This window comes from Toxorhynchites rutilus, chromosome 2, assembly GCF_029784135.1.
Source record: "Toxorhynchites rutilus septentrionalis strain SRP chromosome 2, ASM2978413v1, whole genome shotgun sequence".
In the NCBI taxonomy this organism is placed as follows: domain Eukaryota; kingdom Metazoa; phylum Arthropoda; class Insecta; order Diptera; family Culicidae; genus Toxorhynchites; species Toxorhynchites rutilus.
The window spans coordinates 104,510,829-104,533,050 of NC_073745.1; the positions used below are offsets into that span (position 1 = coordinate 104,510,829).

Consider the following 22,222-nt stretch of genomic DNA (forward strand, 5'->3'; position numbering starts at 1 on the left):
ATATTCCGCGCGGCCGTCGATGTTGATGTATGGCCGGGGTATATATACGTTGCCCGACGTTTAAACGTTTAGATATCCGAAATAATGAAATAAGTAAACTGATTACTGTTTGCTTAGGTTTTGTTAATTAAGAAGTGGAGTTTATTGGTGGTTGAGGACTTCCGATAGATCACTCTGTTTTCACGAATACGTGCATTGATTCCGAACTAAAGGTAGCTTCAAAGTACAACACACTACAAGCCGAATAGGATGAATAAATTTTACAAAAGTGAGAACTGTGTTCATTGCTATAATTACCACTAACACAACCGATTTCGGATTTTTTGATCAAGATCTGCGAAACATGCTGAATAGTATAATTTGTGGATTTTTGTTTGGGAATGTTGTTTTTTGCTAATGGGTACAGAAAAACTGCTCGGATATCCGTTATGTTATTTGAATTGACAGCCCTTGGTGTAGTACTACGTCTCTCCGGTTATGTCCTTGACATTACCCGCCCGTCTTTTTTTAAGGTGTAGGTGCAGATTCAAAACAAAATGATTTTACCTCTCAATTATGTTATATGAATACAATATTTTAATTTTCAAATTTTTTGGGAAACCCAGTGATCAAACATTTCAAGTCTATTGGTTGGGATCACCCATGATTTAGCACTGACAACCAGATTTCTAGAATTTCAAAGTTTCCAAACAAATCTAAGAAAATGAAATTTCAAACTCTGCAGAAATCTCGTCTAGCTTAACGACTTGGTTTATTGGTTCTTTGCCCCGCGGAATAGTAGGTACTGTCTTCAGAATTTTGCATTCGAAATCAGACACTCGCCCATTCTCTGCTCCCCTTTTCTCCCTGACAATTCCGCTTTCATCTTCTTGTTTGTTTTGCTCGACTCCTTTCGACTCGTCTGCCTCATTTTTTTTTCGTTTTCTTTGCTTCTCTCCACAGCCGATATGATAATACTTTTGCAACCCGGCTGAAGTTTCGCGTTTAAATTCTTTCTTTTTTTCGCTTTATTTTTTTGAGAAATTAAATAAATTATCTCCTCTTGGGGACGAACGCATCATCACACACGGTGGCGGGGTTTTCGATGCTACCTCGCGCGCCAAGAACAGGTTGTTGGGTCTGTTGTTCGATCACCCGCTTGAAATATTGTGAAGCTTTTAGCGGTGGCTTTCAGTTTTTCGACAAGCATCGGTAAGAGTGGAGCTAAATCTCAGAACTTTCTCGGCCAAGGGTGCTACCGCTAGTGGTTGAGTGCTGTAGTGTTTCTAAAAAAGTGTAGTTTCCGGATGTTTAGTGAAGTTTGATTGGAGTGAAATTTTGCGCACATTGTGTGTGATTATTGGGAATGAGGCAGATTAGTTTATTGGTAAGTTGTGTGGGCGTTTGTGTCAGTGAGAGTTATGTGTAAAAAGTTTACTTCATTATCCTTTTGAGGAATGGGTGCTCCAGTATTTAGCAAATTTTTAAGAGTCCTTGTTTGTTCAGTTTCCAGTCAGAGGTACGCTCTGCAGAAATGAATTATAGAACTCAAGAGAACAGTTTGTGATTTCTCTTATTGATGGTATTTTCTAATGCATGTTGTTTCCGTTAATGTGTTGATTTTTTAAAAATCAACGGAAAAGGGTGGCCTTGCTTCGTCCTGAAGGAACGAAAAAAACCTCTTATGTTGGCTAATTTTGAACGTTTCTGGTCAATTACAAGCTTCAAACGGTCTATTTTTTAACAGTAGAGATCTTAATTTAGTGTACTGTAATTAAATAAAAAAATTAAAAATAAATAAGACAAAAATTAAATTAAGTTGCACGTATTCTACTGTTGTAGTATCGGCAACATAAACATCATTCACAATTTCAGCGGCCTAGCTTGCATTTTCGCATTTATAAAAGAAGAAGTGTAAAATGTACCGAATTTTCTTTTTGTTGACCTCCATTGTTAACACCCTGTAACTCACAATTGAATGGATCAACCCAAAAACAGCAAAAGAATTTTTTTAATGTGAAATGTCACCTTTACAACGAGCCCATACTTTAAATTGTATGATCGATATTACGTGAGATATTGATCACTAAAGCCAGCTATCGAGAAAATAATAGATAACTTTTCCCAACCTAATATATTCATTTTTTCCATACCATTTCTCTCGTCCAAATTCATTCTAAGTAATTAATATCGTACTAAATTCAGCACGTCATGCGTTCACTCACTTGCAGGTGAGTGAACTTATCCTTGTCAGTGATCATCATTTTAATTGTTCATCCGCTTGTTCATTTGTGTTTGCTTCACGTACTTTTGAACAACCACTTGCCGAATCCACTTCCGCTTTGCTTAAGCGCTAACATCCATTATCACCGAGAATAATCTCCAAACAGCTCTTACTTTCAATCCTGATTGCGACACTCGGCGAAACTTAAACTTAAATGTAGTTTAAAGTTTTCCGACTCGTCACTGTTCATTCCCATTCGGGGGCTGACCATGGCCTAAGAATATTTGATGATCAAACAAATCGCATGAATCAGGCAGATGCTTTGCGTCATTAAGGCCGAAAGAGCACCTCACGAACGACCGGTCTCCTAGTAGAGCACCATTCGGGGATTGAGTCATCGTAGGAGTTTGGCTCACACACAATATATTCATCCTTGACTTCGTGAATTTTGGAATCAGGTCCAGTTTCGGTATGAGCAATATGAATACAATTAATAACACAAATAAATGTAGCAGCGACTAACGGTTTCGCGGTTTTCGGGTTGACGCCATGCGTTACATGTATTGTAGCAGGGCTGGGACAACTTGTGTCGGCTTGGAATTCCCTAAATGTAGGCAGGCGAAACAACCTTCATTGTAACATGCTCATAGTGTAACGTATTCTATCGACAGTGTTATCAGATTTCAGAATTTTTGATCATGAGTCTGAAAACATTTTTGTATAAGACTGGTTCCAGCGCGACGTGACATTTTGACTTATCACAAACTCGTTTTGTTTATTTCCATGTATAAATTTCGTGATCTCCCAGAAATAAATGACGAAACTCAGAAAATTTCCCACGACAATCGGTAGTAAGCGAATGTTTGGTAGTTTAATTCGTTTATTGGCAATCAGGATTTTTTTGGCCTTTTTTACTTTTTGCGGTTTCCGATTCAAATTATGGAACAATTCCACGTCAAATCAATCGGCCTCTGCCCGACCCTTTCGTTTTTCAACTTTGTGCATAAGTTGGCAGCACCATAAAATTACAATTTTCATTATTATATGATCAAATTTAACTACGACTGATTTTATAAGGGGTTCATTGGTCAATCGTTCACCTCTATTTCTCCAAAAATTGTAACATGAAATCCAGAGACGATCAAAACGTGTTGTTCTACAAAGTTGTTGGGAAGTTAAAATATTTTCTAGGAAAAACAACATGTTAAAACACTGTTAATAAAAATGAAAATAAATATGATAAATGGTAAATACTTTCATATTTTAATATATTTTAATTTTAATTTTAATAGCCCATATTTAGATTATTTTTGAATAAGTTTTTATTAACATTAACAAACAGCAAAATTCGTATTAATGTTCGTCATTGTTCACAAGTTTGTTGAACACCGCATTTCAATCCGACGTATGATTTTCGATGATTTGCACATCTCTTGTAATACAATCACTGGTAATTAAAACTAGTTAAATTAATTATCATTTGATCAATTTTAATTAATCAGTTTATAGTTTTGGGTAGCTGTCACCTCATGTAGACGGTTTTAAAAAATCGGAGATGATCGAATCAGAATCGGCTGTTTTTCGGCTACTTCGACGTGGAATTGTACCCTAGAACCTCTACATGTCAAATTTCGTTCCAGCAATTGTTTGCTTGAAACACAAACAGAAAATATAGTGAAAAAAATTTGACGATTAGAATGGGTATGTTTTTTCCGAATGCACTAACATGCATTTTTGACGTGGTCACTCTACGGAAAATGTAACGATTCATTAAGAGTTTCCAAACGCATGTTACTCAAAATCGTTATTGCGATATATGTCGTGTTGTATACCATTGGAAATTTATCCAGCAATTGTTTGCTTGAAACACAAACAGAAAATATAGTGAAAAAAATTTGACGATTAGAATGGGTATGTTTTTTCCGAATGCACTAACATTACTCAAGAATTAATCAAGCAAGTGAAAACAAATTAGCCATATGGAGGTTTTAGGGTGCAATAAATGTTTCTATGGTAGCTAGACACTCCACCCCCTTCTCTAAAGGGGGGCTGCCATACAAATGAAACACAAATTTCTGCATTACTCGAAAATCATCAAGCAAATGGAACGAAATTTGACATGTAGAGGTTCTAGGGTGCAATAAATGTTTCTATGGAGGTTAGACACTCCACCCCCTCTCTAAGGGGAGGGGGGGGGGCTGCCATACAAATGAAATACAAATTTCTGCATTACTCGAGAATTAATCAAGCAAATGAAACGAAATTTGGCATGTAGAGGTTTTAGGGTGCAATTAATGTTTCTATGGTGGTTAGACACTCCACCCCCTTCTCTTAGGCGGAGGGAGGGGGACTGACATACAAATGAAACACAAATTTCTACATTACTCGAGAATTGATCAAGCAAATGCAACCAAATTAGGCATCTGGAGTTTTTAGGGTGCAATAAATGATTCTATGGTGGTTAGATAATCCTCCCCCTCTTTTAGTGGGGAGGCTGCCATACAAATGAAACACAAATTTTTGCATTACTCAAGAATAATTTAAGCAAATGAAGCCAAATTAGGCATATTGAGGTTTTAGGGTGCAATAAATGTTTCTTTGGTGGTTAGATACTCCACGCCCTCTCTGCTAAACTTAGACTAAACACCCCCATTGTGGTATTCTAGATTTAGAGTGTAATTGGTATGACAGCACGAGTGTGTTGATTATTACATTTAGAGGGAAATGGATGTCGGTTTTTGAATAATTGATAGTGTTGTGTGTTGTTGATTGTGGGAATATCACATTGGCGATCCTGCCATACTAGATTCGCTGGATAGGAGAATGATTTTATTCAAATTCTCAGATTGGTAAGTGATAAAAAAGAGAAACGATAAATAATAATTTTGTTTCTAGTTTGGACGGGGAAACAGATGAAAACAATGAGTTAGAAATCGAGGTGGAGTAGTAGAAGAAGTATATCAGTATTGGTAAGCAAAATGTGATGGCGTCATTGTGAATATGGCATTCTATGTGAATATGGAAGAAACAGACACAAGTATTGACGTTGCGATGTGAAAGGTGGTTATGGCAGTGCATGCGATATCGCTCGTTACTCCACTATCTTCATTACCTTCATTTGTTTCGAAATGATTACCAGTGTTTCGAAATGAAACTGACGAGAAGGGATGCCAGAAAAATGATTTTACTGAGATCAAAACAGTTGAGTCGGGTCAAGCCCAAGGCCATCTTATAAATAAAAAGCATCACACTGAATATAAATCACGGTCAGAACAGTTGAGTCGGGTTAAGCCCAAGGTCAACTTATGCAGAAAAGTTATACATCGAGTTTCGGTTACAGTTGAGTCGGGTCAAGCCCAAGGCCAACTTGTACTAAAAGTTTTGAGTCGAGTATAGCTCTAGGCCAAAACAGTTGAGTCGGCTTTGAGGTCAACTTGTACAGAAAAATTATACATCGGTTATAGTTGAGTCGGGTCAAGCCCAAGGCCAACTTGTTTACAACAAAACAGCTGAGTCGGGTAATGCACAATAGCAGCATATACAAGTGAATGGATAAAAGAAATGAACAAACATTAAAAATAAATTAATTGAAATAATTATATAATTACAGAAAACAGCCACACTGCCGCTAATGAAATGAAACAAAAGAAAATAAGCAGCGTTGACGTTCAACCTAATTTCAAAATTGCTTGCACTGATACCAGTCGCAGTTTGCGAACGCGAATATTTCCAATGTTTAATGTTAATTTTCTGTAAATATGAGCGGATTTTGGCGGGTGAGTGATATTTCGTCTTCGGGGGAATCAAGTGAAGAACTGGAAAGTGTTGAGAATGGAGAAAGGCCAGGATCACTTTAGTAGAGATCGGTATATCGCGTAGGGTTTTGGAAGAAACAAAAGTGATAGAGGTTAAGCAGGGAAAATCGGCATCAAAAGTGCTATCGGGTTCGTGGCGGTTCAAGCCTTTCTAAGAGAATTCGCCCCTCAATGTACACAAAGCGGAATCAGAGCAACGTAAGGAAGAATTTATTCAAACGCTGATCAGATGTTCTGCCTGGGAGATCGCGACGAAACTTTAAGATGAGCGATTTAGTTAAGAATGATTCGGAACGGATTACGGCGAATGGTAACACCTTTTATTGTATTCGGATAGAAGTTATCGAGAGAAATCAAGCGATTCGGCGGATTAGGTTAATTAAAAAAAAAAGATTTTGACGTAGGACTACGTCTTTTATTTCTATACCGGGGTGTAAAATCAAAGTTTCGAAAACGAAAGCGTTAGGCCGGAGACCGAGATTTTGAGTGTTAATAGCTCCTAAACAACTGAACGAAATGGTATGATAAACACTTCATTCGAAAGATAAAATGTCTACGCGTTCTATACTTGTTATTTTCTGATCCAAAAACATGTTTCAATAGTCTTAAATTTGCTTTCAAAATAGGCTATTGAAATCACCAATCGGTATATAAGCGCCACTTCCTGTTTTTTTTTAAAGAAAACATGCTAGCGAATGCACTATGTGCCCATTTTTGATTGGTCCATTTTGTGCTCCTCAAATCGTACCGACCAAAACGGGCAACCAGAGCAGCAGCGAAATAGAATGAAGCACGATTGGAAAGGAAAAAGAAAAAAATGAACGAAACATTGGTCGCAGTCTCACACATGCGTAATTCTCGAGCCAGCCAGTCAGCTTAAAAATCCCCGCTCCGCTGCCGTAACGATCATTCTCATTCAAACTGTTCACCACATCGGTTCGCATCACAACACATCAACAAACCAACCCAAGCGGCCATGTCTGGACATGGTAAAGGGGGAAAAGTGAAGGGAAAGGCAAAATCCCGCTCGAACCGTGTTGATCTGGAGTACCCCGCAAGGGTAGCTAGGCCGAGCGCGTTAGTACCAGTGCACCAGTCCACCTAGCCGGCGTTATATAGTTTCGGCCGCCGAAGTGATCGAGTTAGCTGGTAAAGCTGCTCGCGACGATAAGAAAACCCGCATTCGGAACAGAACACATTCGGTTCGGTGAACATCAAGACAACAGGCAGTTGCAGCGAGTGGCGAGTGGCAAACGCAATCGCAAAACGGCATCAGGTAGCAGAAGAAAAAAGTTTGTTCTTTATACAAACTGCTTTGGTGGCAAATCCAGAACAAGGCGGCATGGAGGGCGTTCGAAATGGTTTTTTTCAAAACCACGAGTACTAAAGGCTGATTTAGACGATGCCAGTCAGCGCTCTAGTTGAGGTATCCAGTGAACAGAGAACAGACACTCTGTCCAAGTTACTTGTACCAGTATCGAACAAGTAATTGGGCTCTAACTTGAACAGAGTGTCTGTTCTCTATTCACTGGATACTTCAACTAGAGCGCTGACAGGCATCGTCTAAATCAGCCTTAAGTTTTCTAAATTGGAATCATTCCATAAAACAAGGCGCTTTTCAGGGCCATTAAACCTTCCAAAAAAGAGTTTAGGAAATACAGTTCAATGCTTTCTAAAACAATATCCAAAATAATAATAAAACACAAATTGATTTTTTCATAATTTGTTTGCCAGGATATGATGAATATGTGAATTTGGCAGTTGTTCTGAGCTTATTGATTTTCACCAATTCTTAAATTGCTTCCAGATTGAAAGTACATTAATTTACACTTATCTCGACATTTAGCTAATTGGACGGACCTGTAATGCGACATATTTAGTTGGACATTTTTGTAAACATAGAGTTCGGGGTCCAAATTATGACCCCACATTGAAAGTCGACATTGTACCACTGTCATCGCAAATGTTCAATTACAGGTTAAAATTACCTCCAATCCGATACTGAGTGGTGGTAATGCGACGTGTCATTGAATGTAATTTACTGTAAAATATGTCACAAGCTGGATGGGAAGAAATTTTCCAACTGTGAAAGCTGTGGCGAGTGGCAAATGCAATCGCTAAACAGAAAGGTTTAGCCGAACAAGATGGGGATATCGAGTGATAACAAAACAATAAACTCTTTAGATTGAAGATAATTTTGTGATCCTGAAAAGGACCCTTTTAGCCTGCATGTGAATCCAACGAGTGAACAAATCGTAATGAATGTATTTTTTTGCCATCGCTCCCTTTTAACGCTTATTCGTTCGTCTCGTTGGACTCGCCCCTCTGGCTGAGTCTGCTGATTTGTCTCTATCCTGTGAGTGTGTACCGCTAGAGTATAAAACACGCGGACCCCAAAAAAATATCTTATTTTCTTTCGAACCGTAAACCCGTGTGGTTGTACGGCATCGGCATCGTGAACGTAACAAAGGAGGACAAGTTAAGGGAAAGGCAAAGTCTCACTCGAACCGTGCAGGTTTCCAGTTCCCTGTTGGTCGCATTCACTGATTGCTCCGCAAGGGTAACTAGGCCGAACGGATTGGTGCCGGAGCACCAGTATACCTAACAGCGATTATAGAGTTTCGGCCGTCGGAGTGCTCGAGTTGGCTTGCAAAGCTGCTCACGACAATCAGAAACCCCGCATCAAGAAAAGAGCAGCTTCGGTTCGGCGCTCGTCAACAATTAGTTTCAGTGAGTGGCAAAGTGTTTCTCCGGCACGTCGCATTAAATGTAATTTACTGAACAACATGTCACAAGCTGGGTGGTAAGAAATTTTCCAACTGTGAAAGCTGTGGCGAGTGGCAAACGCAATAGCAACACAGGAAGGTTTAACCGAACAAGATGGGAATATCGAGTGATAACAAAAACACAACACCAAAGGTTCTTTTCAAAACCATCAACATATTCATAAAGAGTAAACAGTAAACTAATCCATTTTTCAGGTAGATTTTCAGGTTCACGTAGGAGAAGAAAATAAAACAACATATTTAAAATATATCTTTAACAAAAGCTGTCCCCTTTGTATAGTCCTACGTCACTCCGGTTATGTCCCCGACATTACCCACCCGTCTTTTTATTTGTTGTTTCTCCTCGATTTATTCTTTGCTGGTTACGAATTCAGATTAATTCTTTCATCCATCTTCCCGCTGCTGATTTCGGTTCAATATTCCTGATTTGCTGAGATGAGCTTTCCCCGCCAGCATGATCCCGAAATCAATCGGGTCTCACGTTGAGAGCCGATGAGCTCAAGGAAGAAAGATTAGGATTGAAATTTAATTTATGCAAATCCCTTATTATGAGTAGCTCAACAAATGTAACAAAAACAAGAGGTTAATCTGTTCTGAAGAGTTTTCCACCCGGAGGAGATTGGATGGAAGAGGGGCGGCTATTTAGGAAGATTACATACCGTCGCTCTACACTCGTTATAATGTTTATTAGGAAAACAAAACAAGTTTTCAAACTTAACCCCAAAATCGTAAACATATTTTAGTCTCCCTATTGAAAAAGGATTCCAGGTTCTATTGGGACGAAATTTCTGAGTTGAGAATTAATCGAATGTGTGTTTTGTTTCAATGATTGCAGGTTTATTGTTTTCTCGCCATCTCGGGAACCGCGGCTACCGAATCACGTCAGCAGCTTCGCTCTGAACTTGTGTATCATGAGAGAAACCATAAAGAGGGTGAGTGTCGTATGATGGATTGAAAAAGGAAATCGATTGATTTTCTGTTATTTTTCATCGTTTTAGGACGATACAAGTATGGGTATGCCGTGAGGCGAGGCGAGAGCCAGTTCCATCACCAGAGATCGCTGGATGGGGCAATGTATGGATGCTATGGTTACGTGGACCCTAAGGGAAAGCTCTTCATCACGCACTACCTGGCCGATATGGCAGGCTATCAGTTAGTCAATATGGCGAGCCCTGATAAAAAATTGATTGAAAAGATTCAGAATCGAAGGTAAGCGAGATCAGAGATTTTTCGATCACTATTAAATGTACTAATATTGTTCGGCTATAATTTATCCGAGGGCTGTAAGCCATATTATATATCGCCATATTACATCATAATAGGAATTTGACTTATCAAGATCCGCGATGTCATATGTACAGTGTCGACCTCTTGTGGTGATATATTATTTAAAACACGTAGCACTGAACCTTACTTGATCATTTCCGTTTGAATTTCAAGACATTTTCACTAAAATACAATCGACATTCAGGAATGACGTATACGATTGTATCTTTTTTGTATTATATGTACAAGTTTTTAACTGCCCTTTGAAAAGGGTCAAACATTATTTCTTAACTTTTCACAATAAATTATAATTCAAAAAATATGATACCTACAACATTCTGATTAAAAGATAAAGTGTAGAAAATTGTTTAAATTTCCATAGAAAGGAAATTAAAATAAATCACACAGCAAAACAGTAAAAATTAAAATTAATTTTTTCTCAAAAGCATATATTTTTCAAATTCTAAAAAAAATAATATGAATAGCCCTTACAATTTCCAACAAATCGTCCATACATCGGAAGATGCGCACTTTTACAGGGAAAAAGTTTATCTAGCCCACTCTGAAATCCATTCATTTGTAATTGCAGTGATAGGGAAATGATTTCGCTCTCTCGCTCGATCGCTCGCTTCCCTAAAAACTGTGCTCGTTTCTCCCAATCCCATTTTTTTTCTGCCACCGGACTGAACGGATTGAACACTATGCTCGTCTCTCCCAATCCCATTTCTTTTCTGCCGCAGGAAGGCTTATAAACCGGTGCCCACTCTGAAATTCATTCAGTTGTAATTGCAAAGTGATAGGGAAATGATTTCACTATGCTCTTCTCTCTCAATTCTATTTCCTTGCTGCCACCGGACTGAACGGATTGAACACTATGCTCTTCTCTCCCAATCCCATTTCTTCTCTGTCGCTGGACTGAACGAAATGGAAACGATACTCTTTTCTCCCAATCCCATTTCTTTTATGCCACCGGACTGAACGGATTGAACACTATGCTCTTCTTTCCCAATCCCACTTCTTTTCTGCCGCAGGAAGGCTTATAAACCGGTGGCCACTCTGAAATCCATTCAGTTGTAATTGCTCTTCTCTCCCAATCCCATTTTTTCTCTATCGCCGAACTAAACGAAATGGACACGATGATCTTCTCTCCTAATCTCATTTTATTTCTGTCACCGGACTGAAAGGATTGAACTATGCTCGTCTCTCCCAATCCCATTTCTTTTCTGCCGCAGGAAGGCTTATAAATCGAAGCCCACTCTGAAATTCATTCAGTTGTAATTGCAAAGTGATTGGGAAATAATTTCGTTCTCTCGTTCGCTCGGTCGCTCGCTTCCCTAAACACTATGCTCGTTTCTCCTAATCCCATTTCTTTTCTGCCACCGGACTGAACGGATTGAACATTATGCTCTACTCTCATAATCCCATTTCTTTTCAGTCACCGGACTGAACGAAATGTACATGATACTCTTCTCTCCCAATCTCATTTGGACACTATGCCCTTCTCTCCTAATCCCGCTTCTTCTCTGCCACCGGACTGAACGGATTGAACATTATGCTCGTCTCTCCCAATCCCATCTCAGTTGTAATTGCAAAGTGATAGAGAAATGATTTCGCACTCCCGCTCGCCCGCTTCCCTAAACACTATGCTCTTGTTTCCCAATCCCATTTCTTTTCTGCCACAGGACTGAACGCGTTTTAAGTTCTCTGCTGACTTTTTTCTATTCAGAAACATGGCAAGAACATTTCAAAAGTGAGAATTTACACACGACAATATTACGATAGAACATTATTTTTTCAAATAAGGCATTTTTGAATGGAGACATGTCTTATATTCCAGAAACTTTTAAATATAGAAAGTTCACGTCTTCGACTCAAGTTCATAATTTAATAAGATCTAAAACTTTGTCGAATACATTATATCGCTATCCTCACTTTCAGCAAAATTAGGCTTAGTTGTATTTTTTCAAAGAGTGCGTAAAAGTTGTAAGAGTGCCCATCTTCCGATGTAAGGACGACTTGTTGGAAATTGTAGGGGCTATTCATATATTTTGTTTTTGAACTTGAAAAAATTTATACTTTTGAGGAAAATGAATTTTAATTTTTAAAATACTTTTTTCTTCATCGAAATTTTTTTCAAAAAAACGACAAGAAAAATTATGCAGTGGGCAAAGTTGCATTGATACTTTTTTATTCAGTCAACGTTATTACGTTATTTTATTATAAAAGCTATCTAAGAATATTTCTTCCTTTTTTTATTCCATTCTCAGCTCCCCGGAACATCCCATCGACCTGCACGATCTCTTCCCGCTGGAGTGTCACGAAGATGGCGACATCAAAATGCTCCAGCAAACGGCGAACGAGATGCAAGCCTACTTCTCCAGCCAGGAAGCGCCATCGACTCCAGAAAGTAGACAAGCCCCGCCACCTGTCCATCGTCCCGATATCGGTAAACCGGTTGATGGTAATCATGTTTCCGAGGGCGATTCCACCAAAGATCAGCTCTACGCGGCATCTGATTGGCATCCATCTCCACGGAAAGCCTTCAGGGCATCCGTACGGGGTGATTCTGAGGATAAAACGAACACAAGGGTGCAAGGTGCGTCCCATGTAGCCAGGGGGAACGGACGCTATCAGCCAAACTATATCAGATCTTCACCTAGCAAAAGTACAGAAACAACTGTGTCCGGGCTCAATGAAAATCTGATGAAATCCAGTACTACAAATACTGTCGCTCAAAATTCAGGAGATGTGATTGCTGAGAAGACTAATAAACAGGATGTTGCCGATTCTGTACGAAGAACGACACTGGGAGGAAGTAAAAATGACAATATGGATGCCCAAGTTTTGCTTACCAAGGGCAAGAGCACAGAAGGAACTGTGTATGTGGTCAATGAAAATCAGAAATCTAGTACTACAAATACTGTCGCTCAAAATTCAGGGGATGCGATTTTGATTCCTGAGAAGACTGATGAACACCATGTTGTCGATGCTGTGCAAAGTAAGACACTGGGAGGAAGTAAAAATTACAATAAGGATGCCCAAATTTTGCCTACCAAGAGCAAGAGCACAGAAGGAACTATGTCTATGGTCAATGAAAATGTGGTGAAATCTAGTACTATAAATACTGTCGCTCAAAATTCAGGGGATGATCTGATGAAATCTAGTACTATAAATACTGTCGCTCAAAATTCAGGGGATGCGTTTGTGATTCCTGAGATGACTGATAAGCAAGAAGTTGTCCATGATGTCCAAAGTACGTCATTGGGAGGAAGAAAAAATGACAATATGGATGCGCAAATTTTGCGTACCAAAACTGCATCTGAATCGAAGAAATACGAGTCACCACAAGTATTTGTAGAAAAACCTGACGAGAGCCAAATTAATCTCGATGGTGGCGAAAAGCTAGAAGAGATTTCAAAAGTTCAAAACATTCCAGTGCCAATAATGATGGATGTCATCAATTCTGAATCTTCCAACGATCAAGACTTGTCATCTAGCAGTATTAAGGATGAAGATCACATTGAGCAGATAACTGAGAAGGCTGATTCTGGCCTATCTGTATTGATAGTACAAACAATCAACAATTTGCAGGAAAAACATGTTCCTGCTGTTGAATTAGCTGGAGATGAACAAGAACCAACGCTTTCAATCGAAGTGACAGCTGATGCGGTCCAACGTTCGGATGATCAAACCGCAGATGTGGCGGAATCCGGCAACGAAGTTAAAGCGACTACGCAAGGTGTTGACGAGAATGCGACCGAGCAAACAATTAAAAAAGACGATTCAATGTCTGAGATATTAACAGTTAGTAAAACTGATCAATTGGATGCAAGTACCATAGGTATCACTGAGACTGACGAAATAGAATCACCTCTAAAGAACCTTGAACAAAGTGTAACTGAACACGGAATTGAAGCCGATTCTATACATGAGGACCTACTTAAATCTATCCCGGAGATATCGGAGCAAGCAGGAGTGGCGATGGTTGAAAGTCAACTACCCATTGAACAAAAGTTAGAGGAAGACACACCTGCCCTCGAAGTAACTACGGTGAATATAAATTCAAGTCCGGTTCTTCCCCCCTCTGGAGTCATCGGGGTTAGGGATGAGGTAAAGATCACTCCGCCACCGAGTACTGAGACTTCATCAAAACCTTCATTCGAGATTGTGAAAAGTATTCTCGTTTACGAGTACACTGAGGATGGAGACTTCACTTTCACGGATCCCACAAAGTCCAGTGTGAATGGAGAGGAGAAGGTCACCGAATCTGCACAACAAACGACTTCCCAGATACCAGACAAGGTACGGTCCGTTGTGGTAATTAGTAATCCAGCACCAGAAACAAAAGATAATGCGGAATCCGTTGGAGAAAGGAGGGAGAGTGTCACAGAAATTTTGCACCCAAAGGTCGCTGTTTCGTCAAATGGGACTGTTCAGGGGACACATATAGAATCCGGTGCGATCTTCGGACTTCCTAAACCTGATCATATGGAGAGCTTTGGAGAAAGGAAGGATTCGGTCGTTGAAAATTTGCATTCCAAGACTGTTATGGCATCAAATGCCATCGTTAGGGAAGCTCTTGCTCATTCTATCGCGAAGTTTGATCGTACAGAGCTCCTCGGAGAAAAGAGGGAGTCGGGTGGCGCTGAGATTCTGCATACAAAGATCCCTATGTTATTGAATGGAGTTGGGCTGGGTACAATTACCGAATCAAGCGCGAGCTTCAAACTTCCAAAGTCTGATAGTACGGAGTCCGCTGGAGAGAGGAGGGAGTCTGTCTCAATGGCCCCTTTGGCAGCAAACAATATTGTGCTAGGATCCATAGCCATCTCCGGGTCTGAACATAAACCATTACCCGTTGTTAGCTTGCCCGCTTTCCGAGTACCGAACCCAGTTCAAAAGATTGCAGACAACTCATCTCCGAAACGAGCTGATAAACCATTCTTTAATCGCCACCCGATAGGCGAGGCCAAAGTGACTGTCACGCAGAGCTCTATGCTGACTGAGAAACAAACGAAAGCTTCTGTCGATTCCGGTAAAACTCGAAAGGGTTCGGTTAGCCGTGGTCGGGTAAGGTATGCAGACTACGCGAATGGTCAGAAAAAAGCAACGACAGGGGACGATAGTAAGAGCGTAACACGCGGAGAGGTACGTAGGACCAAAGTTCAAGATGCTACGATCAGCAAAGCAAAGGAGGAACAGCCCAAAGCTGTTGCTCAGAGGGTCGAAGTGAATAAATGGCAAAATACGGGAATTCATATTGGTCAAATCAGTAATCTAGTAGCGAAGGGGGAACATGGTTCAGCACCCAAAGAACTACCCAAGACTGATATCCAAAAGGTTGAGAAGAACATAGTAGCGGAAGAGACTGAGGTCAAAGTGATTAGTGGGGAAATTGGTAAGAATGAAATCGATAGTGATTCAATAAGACAAACTACAGAAGCGAAAGAACACGAAACAGTTCGTCAAGATCTGCCTCAGACCGATGAGATGACTAAAACTGTAGAAGGGAACGACAATAAAGTAATAACAACTGAAAACCTGTTAAAAACTAATGAACAGGAAGAAGAAATCATCGAAGCGATGGAAAAGGTACAGAATGAACCGCAGATCAGTACGTCGCAAGTCAAATCTGAATCAGTTAACAGACCGGAGTCTGGCGAAACAGTTGTTTCGGGTAGCCGGAGGATCGATATCAGAAAAGGCGATTTCAGAGATTATTTCGTACGCAAACAGGAGGTTTCGGTGATCACAGATGCGTTCAAAGCGAGTCAACTGGAAGCTGACAGTTCTGGAGCTCACAATGATTCTCTCGAAAGAGCAGAAACTGACCGAAGCCATCTTGTTGAATTCGCGAAGACTTCCCTAGGACCGAACACAGTAGAAACATCGTCTGGTGTCACCAAATTGGGCACAATTGTTGTTCCTGAAGAATATAGCTTAGCATCTTCGGTTGTTGTCAATGAGGTAAAAAACAATGACGAAACAAAGGAAAGTGTGACAGAACCTTCTAAAAACGATCTGCATTCTGAACCTGCACCTGGAACTGAAAATCGTCCGGTACCTGTTAAGATCCCAGAATACGTAATCGGAGCTACAGTTGGGAAGAAATTGACTCTGCAGGATGAAAGCTCAAATCTTTTGACAAATCAGGGAAAGGGCACATTCAAAAAGCTTGCGATTGAAAGCGATTCTGTCAAGTCACCTATACGCCTCGTCATCCCTCTGATCAACCATCAAGACTCGTCCCCACAAGGCATACGTAAGTCGAGCAAATTAGAAAATACCAAACTAGGAACCGCCGAAAAGGTACAGTCCGCAAATGCAGGTGACTCAATGATAACAAGAATCGTTACGCTTTCGAAAACTCCATATCCGCAAGGCAGTGAAACGATTGCAGATGATATCCAAAATGATCAACGAGCAATGAGTCCGAAGTTGCCGGCGACTCCTCGAACTACGACGGAGAGTGACGCAGAGCCCACCACCGTAAACTATCAACTAGCTATCGCAACGGATAGGATTCCGGTGACTCCCCACCCAGCAACCCTAGTGCGTCCGGTCACCTCAGGTTACTTACTGCAAGCTACCACCCCGGAGATACCGAGCAACCGTGCGGGAACAACTATCGGACCCAACGGTGACATTTACGACGAGGTTGAGGAAGACAATGAAACAGAAAGTAGACCTGCCGCATCATCGAGCACTTCAACCACACCATTTCCACCCCTGCTGGGGATCGGTCCGGGTGTAACCATTCAACCATCGGCGTCCTGCTATGAGATAACTCTCAACATTCCCATCGATGCCAAACAAGTACTCATCCGAACCGATTCCGCAATGTTCCAGGTGGCCGGCGATGGGGATCCAAAGGAACGAATCAAACTGATCGAACCAGGGGTTTACGAGGTTAATGTTGGCGCCACCAGTGCTATTAATTTTAAGCAGTATCAAGGTGCTTACCGGAAGCCATTACACGCTGATCCCATCAACACTCCTGTACCAACCAGAAGTACCGACTCCGAAGACGACGAAACATTTTCGAAAAACCAGCAGGCACTGTTGGATCTGATACCGACGTGGAAAAAAGTGCTCTTTTATTACTGATTCTCTTTCATCAAACCTACGATGATAATCTTCCCCGGTGGAAGATTGCGAACGATTTGCTAATGGAAGCGAAGCTACGACAACTGCTCAAAAGTACAGTCATCGAATACATTTGATTAGCATACTAATAAGGTAGATTACTGCTGCGTGTATGAGAATGTTTGTGAGGTCGCGTGAGTGAAATAAATTTTTGGAAAAACAATCTCCCAGATCATTTCTGGATCAATCCGAAATAATTCCCATCAATGGAAGAAATGGCACCAAGGGAGCGCGAAAAAATCCCGAATGGTATGCGATTGTGGTCGTAAAGTGTGATTCTGAGTGATCTAGCCTGGTGTCGCCACGATCCGTGAGATCGTTCACTCCGATGAAAGACGTGTCAGAATTGGGCATCGATGGTGGTCTTAATTGGGGTTGTTTGTGCAAGAATTGGTGGGGTGGTATCGCGCTACGAAACGCCGGCTGCTCTTTATTATGATTGGATTTGTATTTCGAGATTTAGCTTAATCAGCTATAAATTTCGGTTTTATGATGGTTTTATATTTCACGCATTAGGATATCAATATCGCGGAACTGCCAATCAGGATGATTAGGTTGTCGAGATATTTATGTGTTTCAAATCATGTCGTGTTTTGTGAAACTGATGGATTCCAAAATCCGCGAGGAGACTTTTTGTTTGTTGGTGTTTTATCGGCTTTTGTTTATTCAAGATAACGTTATGATTTTTTTTCTGTTATTGAAGATTCGATGCGAATTACCAACCCATTTTGAATGAGTATTACAACATATGGTTACATAGAAGCTTCTCTTCATTGCCTATCATATTCCAGATGTACTTGTTATTTACACCAAGGCGTCGAATCAAATAATTATTGACGAATTTGCGCAAAGCTGAATCAGCTCATGCGACATCTACATTAGAGCTCAGAACCACAAAAGTGAGGGTGTTTGTTTATTTACGCACTGAAAAGCAAGATTCGGTGGTGATTTTTTTTTTCAATTTAGATTCATTTCAGCCATTGAATGTCGTCAGTATATGGTAAGAAAGTTGGAGTTTTGTATATTTACGATGGTTTCAACACGCGATTTAACCAAAGTCATAGATAATCTTCGAAAATTTTAAGTTTGATAATGCATACCGGTTATTGACACTTCGGATAATTGCGATGAAATCGATATCATATCGAATTGGCTGATATCATTGATTATGTAGGGGTAGATACGAGAAGGATTTGGAGTATTTTTAGCGCAAAACACCCTATTCATCTTTTACTTAGTTGAAAAAAAACTATGTTACAATACTTATAACAAGCCATTCCTCGTAATATACATAGCACATTGTAAAATGACGATTTTCTAACCTTTTCAGCGTGGAAAGAATACATGAAACCGGGAAATTTGAAGATAAATTCTGATTTGTCTAGAAAATTTGAACGAATTTCATACCAAAAAAAAAACATCCTCATTTTACTCGCTGCGCCATCTGATTGTAAATCCAACGTAAATTCGTCAATTCTGTTGAGAGAAATTTAATGTAGGATGTCTATATTGTTATGACATGCAGATGGCACGTTCGAGTATTCGAGTGAGTGAATGAAAGTTCAATTGTTCTAATCAATCATCGCAAGTGAAGTAAAATCGTATTCTATAAAAAACTATTGGGGAGCCATAAACTATTTTTGATACCTATCATTTTTGGACATTGATAGTTAAATACCAGGTATGTAGGCATTTATTGAATGGAAATGAAACAATTTAATGCAATTAAAGTGTTGCATCATCGTATTGCTAGTTATACACTTTTTACTATCTCCCTGGAAATTTGTTCTGTTCATTTTCAACAATTCTGAAGCAATTTACATACGTTCCTGTAAAAACTGGAGCGCTGCTCAGCTAGTGTGAGTTCTTTAGAAGTGGATAGATAGTAATCGGATGAAGCTGGGACTTTTGAGTAAGCCAAATGCGAAAGAAGTTCCCAAACAAAAGCCTCAATCGTATCTTCACCTGTTTTACATTGTGTGGTGGTGAATTATTATAAAATAATATAATCTTAGTTGCTTTTTATAACATTCTGGTCGTTTTTTACGCAAATTGGAACCCGAATTGATCGTTTGCGAGGGATAGCGTTCAGTAGAAGCTCTGATCCTATCAAATACACAAATAGTCTTCCGTCCATAGCGATTTGGCCGCGCATCCGAAAATGTCGATCTTTTTACGTAGATTCTCCAGATTTTTGTTTGTATCGTGCTGAATGGACATGCAAAGTTGTTAGCTTCAGAATACATTCTTAAAATATACATAAAGAAAACTGCACAGTACTGAGCTTGCACTGGCGTGCGGAAGCAAAGCAGAAAGGAAATGTGAAATTAGCTATCACCCTAAACTTCACTTTTGCATGGATTTTAATTCTAGTCTCGGTTCAGCAAGTGAGCCGACTTGAGAGATAAGCTGATAACTTTAAAATTTTCAAACTGATTCATAGGCACTATAGGTTTTTATCTCCTAACTGTTTGGATGTACGTGTGTGTATTTTTACGTTTTGTGTGTCGATGCATATATTTTTTTATATGCGCAGGATTGCCATTTTTTTATCTCATTTATTTATTTTATTTTGGCTCATTAGCATTTCATCCGTAACAGAGCCGGATTTTAATCGTGTACATGTCACATCTCTATAAATCTATCTAGAAATAGCTCATTACACAGTTGCCATACTAGGCGTAAGAGTATTTCTTCTGTTTTTGCAGCGGACAGCGGAGACAGTTGATATGATCATTGATGTGTTATTAATAGAACAACAGCCCCATGTTTCTTGCAGAGCAGAGCAGTTGTATGGATGAAACGATCTTATTTCGACCGTGGATCGATCTCCATCACTGATGATTGTTGCGTGGATGTAGTTATTCCCTAATAACACAAATATGATTAATTGAGGGCTCTGAGTTTTGAACTCACGACCAATCGCTTACTGAGCGAACGCGCAACCAATGTGGCTACGAATACCCCCTGTTGCCACATTGAATTTTTTTGAAAAAATATGTATACAGGGAAACTTCGATATAACGTCACTCGATATAACGTACACTTTACCTCGATATAACGTACACAATTCCAAAGTGTAAAGGAAAAAAAAATTCAATATTTTTTTCCTGATAAAACAATGAATTATCTGTATTGTGGTGCTAAAACAAGTATTGTACCTTCAATCAATCCAGAAATACAGCTGATTTTGTGATTCCGGATTCAAAATGAATCTAGTTTCAATCAACAGTACGGAGGGAAATATCATGAGAAAGGCTGGCTTCGTTTTCTGATTGAAGTTATTCATTAACTTTACTAAAACAGCAACACAATAATGTATTATAGACTACGTTTGTGAGTACTTTATTATGCTTCGATATAACGTACAATTCGATACAACGTACAATATTGAAAGTGAAATGTACGTTATATCGAAGTTTACCTGTATCTGTATTTTTAGCAAAAAAATAAAACTGTACCGAAAAATAAAGAGAAAGAAAAAAAAAATTATTTAATTTTCTTATTTATGGGTTGTTATATTCGTATCAATTGAACAAAATAAATCATAGACGGTTTTCTCAAAATGCTCTGAATTGTATGATTTTTATACATGCTTTTTTTCCCTTAAATTTTTCGTCAATTTCATCCTTGAAGCTCCTCTTTGAGTCGATACATAGTTCTATAACTGCGGATTCCAACCGATTTCCGGACTTCATTTTGTTGGCATTGTAAAGCGAAAATATTTGCTCAACACACGCTGATGGATGTTATCGAACAATGTGTTATACAAACGACCTTAGCAATGGATACAAAACATTCTCATCACGACATCCAACAGTTGGGACCAAGTTATATCTGAGTCACTCAATTTTGCCCAATAAGATTCGTCTTGAGTATCTTGAATTCGTTTTCCAAATCGTGTCTATTATCTGCTTCAACGAATTGAGGAAATTGGTGCATCAAATCATTAGGGTTTGGTAGCTTGACGAAATTTTGAGGGCTTATCAAGGCCACTGTTCAGATAACCGGACCTCTGAAATCAAATCGCTTTGCAATCTATTTCACTAGTTCAATATAGAAGTCACGACGAATCGATTTGAAGGTCAGTTTCCTAGCTGCATCCAATCCTTTTTCATCTTCTTTTGCATCGATAACAACGTAAACATCCTCAGGCTTCTTCAGAAAGTCTTCAAAATCTTTCACATCAAGGTCACCATCAGCGAATCTTTGCACGTAGCTCTCAAAACCTAAGGTACCCAACATGATCAACAATAACAATAACTTGTCTGATTATTAAGTTCGCAAAATTGAGAACATTCTGATTGAAAAGTACACTCGATGTTATGCGGTAGAACATGATTTGGGAACAGCATAATCGGTTTAGTCATAGGATCATTTAAATGAGTAAATATACGATTGATGGATTGATCATGGCCATACTTAACTTAAAACGAAAAGAATAGTTTAAGCTCTTCAAATCGCTCAAAATTTTGCTTAACAACTGACTGCAACGAAAGCCATCTCGTTGTGTTACGTTCAACATTTTTATAAATCAAGATACTGTATGTATGTAAGTATGCACAGAAATTCAATATTTAAAATTGAGTTTAAACAAAAACTGTAAATTCTGTATCTTTGCTGAAAATCTGTAACTTTGTACAACAGGTTCTGTATCTGAAATTTGGAGAAAAAATTGAAAAATACAGACTATTCTGAATATGGGGCAACCCTGAAATGGATCGTGTACTTATGAAATATCGAGCCAGGATCCATGGTAAGAAGAAAGACTAAAATAATAGCCCATAATCATAGTACATAACGGGTTGTTTTTCTGTTAAATTTTTTGGCACACTGTTTTTGACAATGGTAATATACCTGGATCATAATGGGTTGACGGTGCGTTGGAGTGGGACGAAAACAACAACCTAATATGTGATTCAAATGAGATGAATCCTTGGTGGACGAAATGAAAATTTTTGGGCTTCGACATCAATAAAACATATAAAACCAACAGACAGCTTCAA

At 39.3% G+C, this 22,222-nt stretch overlaps 1 protein-coding gene across 1 annotated transcript; it reads left to right on the forward strand.

Annotated features, from left to right (window-relative positions):
* Positions 1–1,189: 1,189 nt before the first annotated feature.
* LOC129768089 (uncharacterized) lies at positions 1,190–17,351 on the forward strand. Its single transcript, XM_055769504.1, has 4 exons — positions 1,190–1,366; positions 9,640–9,736; positions 9,803–10,013; positions 12,338–17,351. The coding sequence occupies exons 1-4, from the start codon at positions 1,346–1,348 to the stop codon at positions 17,175–17,177; spliced, it is 5,169 nt and encodes a 1,722-aa protein (XP_055625479.1). The 5' UTR covers positions 1,190–1,345; the 3' UTR covers positions 17,178–17,351.
* Positions 17,352–22,222: the final 4,871 nt, after the last annotated feature.

Coding starts and splice junctions, on each gene's coding strand:
- LOC129768089 (XM_055769504.1), top strand. CDS start 1,346: ATGAGGCAGATTAGTTTATTG. Junction 1,367..9,639: donor TGAGGCAGATTAGTTTATTG/GTAAGTTGTGTG, acceptor CAATGATTGCAG/GTTTATTGTTTTCTCGCCAT. Junction 10,014..12,337: donor GAAAAGATTCAGAATCGAAG/GTAAGCGAGATC, acceptor TTCCATTCTCAG/CTCCCCGGAACATCCCATCG.